We start from the raw sequence: 6,783 nt of genomic DNA on the forward strand, positions 1-6,783 counted from the left end.
ACCCTACCCTAGAATTAGGGTTCAGGATAAAACAGGTTATACGTAGGGTTAGAGTTTCTGTACAGCACTTTGTGACATCTGCTGATGTAAAAAGGTCTTCATAAATACATTAGATTGATTGTTAGGTTCAGGGTATTTAAAGAGATAAACTGTATGGGTTTATATCTCTCTTGCTCCTCCCTGTGGTCTTCTGTGGGAACTACATACCTCATTCACCACACTTGATAGGCTCATAATCTGAGGTAGCAACTGAGTCAGAGCTACAAATCAATGATCTCCACCTATCCATTAGGTTTACAACTCAGTGAACCTGCGCAGCATTCTCTCTATTTGATGTCTACGAACCAACAGATTTCAACGATTATCATATTACCCAGCAGCCATTTAGAAACAAATAAAATAAGGTTAGTTAATAATCAGTTACCTGAGGTAAACCTACAAGGATAGTTAATAATAAGTTACCTGAGGTAAACCTACAAGGTTAACGCGGGCAGGAAGAGAATTACTTCAAAACCACAGCAAACAGCTGGGACATATAGTAATATTATATATATATATATAATATTATATCACTGGGCTCCTGTGTGCTAACAAACCCTGTGTACCACCCCTCCCCTGTTTAACCTTGAATTTCGTTCAGAAAAACACTTCCACATTTAGCAAAACGAACCAACTCTTTACGGATCTGTTCGGTGGTAATAAACGGAGGCAGATTAGACACCACTACTCTTGTCGAAATCAGCACCAACACAACCCCTCACATAAATCATACTGGTAACTAGCCGGGTAACAAGACTCACCTTTTACATTACCACAACCACCGCCTTGTTCATTCTGGATACAGGGTGTATATGTTCCTCTCCCACCTGTTCACCGACCAGGATCAATAATTCCTCCACACCATTCTCCACAACGCACCTGAAGAGACAGCGTTTCTTCTCCACTCGGTTGAGGACATCACACTACCCTACTCCCTCCTCAACTCTAACCGATAAACAGAGGAAACCGATAAACAAACCCTCCCACCATGACAAAATACATTTGGAAAATAGGCAAAAGAATAGCTGCACTCTTCACGAACGACAAAACCTCACGTTACCAACTTCTTCTTCTTCTATGGTATAATGGCGGTCCTCAAACCAACGTTAAAGGAGCGTGGCGCCTCCTACTGTGCTGGAGTGTGTTCAATCACGGTTTACACCATTTCTAAATCCTCCTACCTAACTCAGTACTTCTGAGAAAATAAAAAAGATCCCTACTAACTTCTAATAGACCCTCCCCCATCCCCCAAATCCCTTCCAAACCCCCCATCCAACCCCGTCCAACCTCAATGACCCTACACTTCAATCTTTCCCTCTCTTCAACATCCTTACAACTCTATAACAACACATGCTCCACCGTTTCATTGACAATACCCTCCAGACACAAACCATTCACATGCTGCCAACCAGATGGAACGACCAGTTCAATGTACAATGTCCTAAACACAATCGAGGAAACAACACCTCTTCCTTCCTAATCTGACCTATGAACCTTGGTCCACCGACCTTTCTTTGGAGGGCATATAAATGCCGTCCCTTGTGCTCAGAGTCCCATCTCTTCTGCCACACATCTATCAAAATGTCTCTGATCTCACATTTGTCCTCACCTCTACCCACTGGAACATTAATATATATTATATCTTGTTTTAAAGTTATGTTAGCTAACTAGTCTACAATTTCATTCCATTCCACACCTGAATGTGCTGGGACCCAGCAGAATCTCACTACTAGACCCATTCTCTCAATTCTCCATAATAACATTAATACCTCCAATAGTAGGTCACTCCTAATAGATTTACCAGATGATAAACTATTCAATACAGACAGAGAATCTGAGGATACTATAACTCTAACAGGTTGTACGTCCTCCACCCACTGGAGGACAACTATTATCACCAACAGTTCAACTGAGTACACTGACAGTTCATCTGTTAGTCTTCTACATATCTGCACATCACATTCAGGAAGGTAAACACCTGCTCCTGTGGGCCCACTATCTGGGCCCTTGGATCCATCTGTGAAAAGAGGTAAAAAAGCATAACAACTTCTACCAATGTAATTGTCAACCAGTTTCCCTTTATCACTGACTTCTGACCCAATCTTTTCCTTTTGTCAACCAAGGTTAGATCAACAACAGGATCTGGGAGTAACCATGGAGGAACATCCCCTATGACCACAGAAAGGGCCAACCTCCAACTCCCTGAAACTACTCTCATCAGCAAGCTTTCCAACTGTCCAACCAAAACCACTGCCTTGTCTACTAGTATATTCCCAACAGTCATCTAGAACAGTAGCAGTGGGATGCTCAACCTCACAGCCTTTCAACCCAATAAGCTAATGACAATTTATTACGTCGTATATCCAAAGGCATCTCACCTGCCTCAACTGGACTATAATATAAATCCATGATATTATGGGATACAAAATGGGAAAAGGGGAAATTATGATAATACTAAAAAACACCCTTCCAACTAACCCTACACTCATTAAAACCCACTACCCCATTCCACTACTTTGACCCTATCTGCTCCTGCACCAGGCCAACTAACCCTACACTCATTAAAACCCACTACCCCATTCCACTACTTTGACCCTATCTGCTCCTGCACCAGGCCAACTAACCCTACACTCATTAAAACCCACTACCCCATTCCACTACTTTGACCCTATCTGCTCCTGCACCATGCCAACTAACCCTACACTCATTAAAACCCACTACCCCATTCCACTACTTTGACCCTATCTGCTCCTGCACCAGGCCAACTAACCCTACACTCATTAAAACCCACTACCCCATTCCACTACTTTGACCCTATCTGCTCCTGCACCAGGCCAACTAACCCTACACTCATTAAAACCCACTACCCCATTCCACTACTTTGACCCTATCTGCTCCTGTAACCAGGCCAACAGCCTGGGAGGACGGGACACCACCACTCAACACACCCTGGAACTCTTCTGAAGTCAAATCTAGTATGACCAAATACTTCTCTGCAGCTGCCACCAAAACATATTTTATTCTGTGATTTACATTCCATTTCTGCGGTACAGTTGATAACCATTTGCTATGAACACTAAGAAGCCAACCTTACTGAAGCATATATCACTCGTTGGCCTGTCCCTCTGTGCTGTCACAGATCTACTACTCACAGGGATCCTCTCAGGATCCCTCAGCCTTGACCCATCCTCCTCTACTTTCTTCACTGCCTCAGCAGTGACAACCTGTTCCCAACAGTGGGGTCAGTGGGATTGGATAGGGGCCCCTCTACCTCTCTCTCTCTCTCTCTCTCTGCCTGGAGGAGACAGGTGAAATGGTGTGTCTCCTCTGGTCAACAATACTCACCTTGAGAGACTCCACAGCCTGTTGGAGCTCCTTCAGCTCCTTCTCTCTCTCCTGGAATCTCTGCTGGACCTTCTGCTGACTCATCCCCAGCTGCCTCTGTGGAGAATCACTCTTCAATGAGCTATCAAGCTTTATTAGTCCAGTAGATCAATAGTATAGTAATGTGACATAGGGCCCATAGAGAGGAAGGTCTAAAAAATGGATGGTCCATTTACTAAATGATATTTATTTGTTGCTATGTGAATGATTATAGTTTTTATGGTAGGACTACATGTATCAACAGGTTGAGACTGAACTTTGGACTCATAAAAGGCCATTCAGAATGATAATAGTGTTTGACATTATAAAATGGTGATACATTTGGAGAATCTGGGTTAACATATCTATATACTCAAGGTTTGTGTTCATATTTGTTCTGCTGAGGATTCATTTCATTTCAATGATCTCATATTCAAACAGCCTTAGTTCCTACTGTATCTTTAATTCTTTGTTTATCAGACAGTCACCAACAAGTTGTTCTGGTCTTATCTGTTTCTCAGTCCTCTCTGCTGCAGCTGACACTGTATCATGGCCTTTATGTTCATCCATTGTACACAGATAACAGATACACTGCTGATCGGTACGACAGTAAACCTCCAGCAGTTTGTCATGATGAGAGCAGATCTTCTCCTGTAGTTGTGCGGTGGCTTTGACCAGCTTGTGCTTCTTCAAAGCAGGAAATTCGTAGTGAGATTGGAGGTGAGTCTCACAGTAAGAGGCCAGACACGCCAGACAGGACATGAGGGCTTTCTGCTTTCTGGTCCCAGTGCAGACATCACACGCCACATCTCTAGGTCCAGCATAGCACAGAGCAGGAGGGGGAGCAGCCTGGAGTCCTGTCTTCTTCAGTTTCTCCACCAGCTCAGCCAACATGTTATTTTTCCTCAGATTAGGCCTTGGAGTGAAGGTCTCTCTGCACTGAGGACAGCTATAGACCCCTTTCAGAACATCCTGATCCCAGCAGCCCTCAATACAGCTCCTACAGTAACTGTGTCCACAGGGGATGGTGACTGGTTCCTTCAGTAGATCCAGACAGACAGAACAACAGAACTGGTCCTGGTCCAGCAGAACTCCCTGTTGAGCCATTTGGACGGTTGTTCACTCTCACACAGACAGACGAGACAGAGACTCAGATCAGTTTCGTTTCCTCAGAAGAGAGTTTGTGAAGGGGAGGGATTTCCTGGTTCTGCCAGAGGGGTGGGGTTAGAGGGAGGGAGGGAGGGGTTAGAGGGAGGGAGGAAGAGAGAGAGGAACTGCATGCAACAGCAAGAGGGAGACAAATAGTCTTGTTCCTTGGTTAGAGCCCTTAACATGGAATAAATGAAATAATGAATCTTAAAATGTGAGTTATTAGAATATAAAGGGTAACCGTTTCTATGAAGTACATATTAGAATTATTTTAATGACCTTTATAATGCCTTATAATACACTTATGTGTTCTAATAAGCAATAAGGCCTGAGGAGGTGTGGTATATGTAAGGATTGCGGACCTGGTGGCAGTGAAGTCAGACGCAGGAGAGCAGAGATAGGTAATAGCCGGAGCAGTTTAATACAAAACAAACCTACATGGGTACAAAACCCGATGCGCACCAGTAACAGAGTACAAGCACTTACAAACAAACAATTCCACACAAGGACATGGGGGGAACAGAGGGTTAAATACACAACAATTCATGATGGAAATGGAAACCAGATGTGTAAGAAAACAAGACAAAATGAAAAAGTGGATCGACGATGGCTAGAAGACCGGTGACGCCGACCGCCGAACAAGGAGAGGAAATGACTTCGGTGGAAGTCGTGACAGTATATGGCTAATATACAGTACCACGGCTAAGTGCTGTTTTTAGGCACGACGCAAAGCGGATTGAGAATTATGTAACACTTTCAAAAATACAATCAAATAAAAATGTTATTGGTCACATACACATATTTAGCAGATGTTATTGTGGGTGTAGTGAAATGCTTGTGTTCCTGGTTCCAACAGTGCAGTAATATCTAACAATACACCCTAATGTAAATGTCACAGGTGTCGTAGGGTTTAGACCAAGACGCAGCGGGAAAATGTACACTCATCTTCTTTTATTAAAGGACAAAGAACAGGCCAGTAAGGAACAAAGCTATACACAGCAACAATCTGCCACAAAATCCCATGACTAACAAACTCCTAATTATAGGACCTTCAATCAGAGGCAACGATAACCAGCTGCCTCCAATTGAAGGTCCAACCCCAATTAACTAAACATAGAACTACAATAGACAAGACAGAACATAGAAATACACTAACATAGAACATAGACTAACAAACCCCGGACCACATAAACCAAACACCCCTCTATCTAAATACATAGCCCGAACCACATAAACCAAACACCCCTCTACGTAAATACATAGCCCGAACCACATAAAACAAACACCCCTCTACCTAAATACATAGCCCGAACCACATAAACCAAACACCCCTCTACGTAAATACATAGCCCGAACCACATAAACCAAACACCCCTCTACCTAAATACATAGCCCGAACCACATAAACCAAACACCCCTCTACCTAAATACATAGCCCGAACCACATAAACCAAACACCCCTCTACCTAAATACATAGCCCGAACCACATAAACCAAACACCCCTCTACCTAAATACATAGCCCGAACCACATAAACCAAACACCCCTCTACCTAAATACATAGCCCGGACCACATAAACCAAACACCCCTCTACCTAAATACATAGCCCGAACCACATAAACCAAACACCCCTCTACCTAAATACATAGCCCGAACCACATAAACCAAACACCCCTCTACCTAAATACATAGCCCGAACCACATAAACCAAAAACACCCCTCTACCTAAATACATAGCCCGAACCACATAAACCAAACACCCCTCTACCTAAATACATAGCCCGAACCACATAAACCAAACACCCCTCTACCTAAATACATAGCCCGAACCACATAAACCAAACACCCCTCTACCTAAATACATAGCCCGGACCACATAAACCAAACACCCCTCTACCTAAATACATAGCCCGAACCACAGGATGCCTATTTAAAAACACTTTTTCAACATTTCAAGATAGCAGTTAGTTCAGTTTGATCTTATTAAAGACAGCTGTATCATTTTTTAAATTCATTTTGACATATTGTTTGGGACCACTTTTTTTGCTCTGCTTGAAGGCTGTCAGCTTCTTCTCAGGAAGAGAATCACTTAGCCTTTCAACTAATTTTAAAATGATAGGATGCCTATTTTAAAACACTTTCTCTACATTTCAAGATAGCAGTTAGTTAATTTTGAGCATATCAAAGACAGCTGCTACTTCATTTTATTAATTTTCACCATTTTTTTTTTT

The 6,783-nt window shown here is 42.8% G+C and overlaps 1 protein-coding gene across 1 annotated transcript in view; it reads right to left on the reverse strand.

The window, feature by feature from the left end:
• The window catches only part of LOC145876408 (tripartite motif-containing protein 16-like), a 10,431-nt gene extending 5,843 nt beyond the window's left edge, over window positions 1-4,588 (reverse strand). The window contains exons 1-2 of the mRNA XM_082972187.1: window positions 3,895-4,588; window positions 3,385-3,480 (exon numbers count right to left, since the gene is read on the reverse strand). Coding sequence (XP_082828313.1) covers window positions 3,385-3,480; window positions 3,895-4,509 — 711 coding nt within the window. The 5' untranslated portion in view covers window positions 4,510-4,588. The remainder of the gene's footprint in view (window positions 1-3,384; window positions 3,481-3,894) is intronic.
• Window positions 4,589-6,783: the final 2,195 nt, after the last annotated feature.

Source organism: Salmo salar, unplaced genomic scaffold (assembly GCF_965601325.2).
Source record: "Salmo salar unplaced genomic scaffold, fSalSal1 ptg000587l, whole genome shotgun sequence".
Classification (NCBI taxonomy): Eukaryota; Metazoa; Chordata; class Actinopteri; order Salmoniformes; family Salmonidae; genus Salmo; species Salmo salar.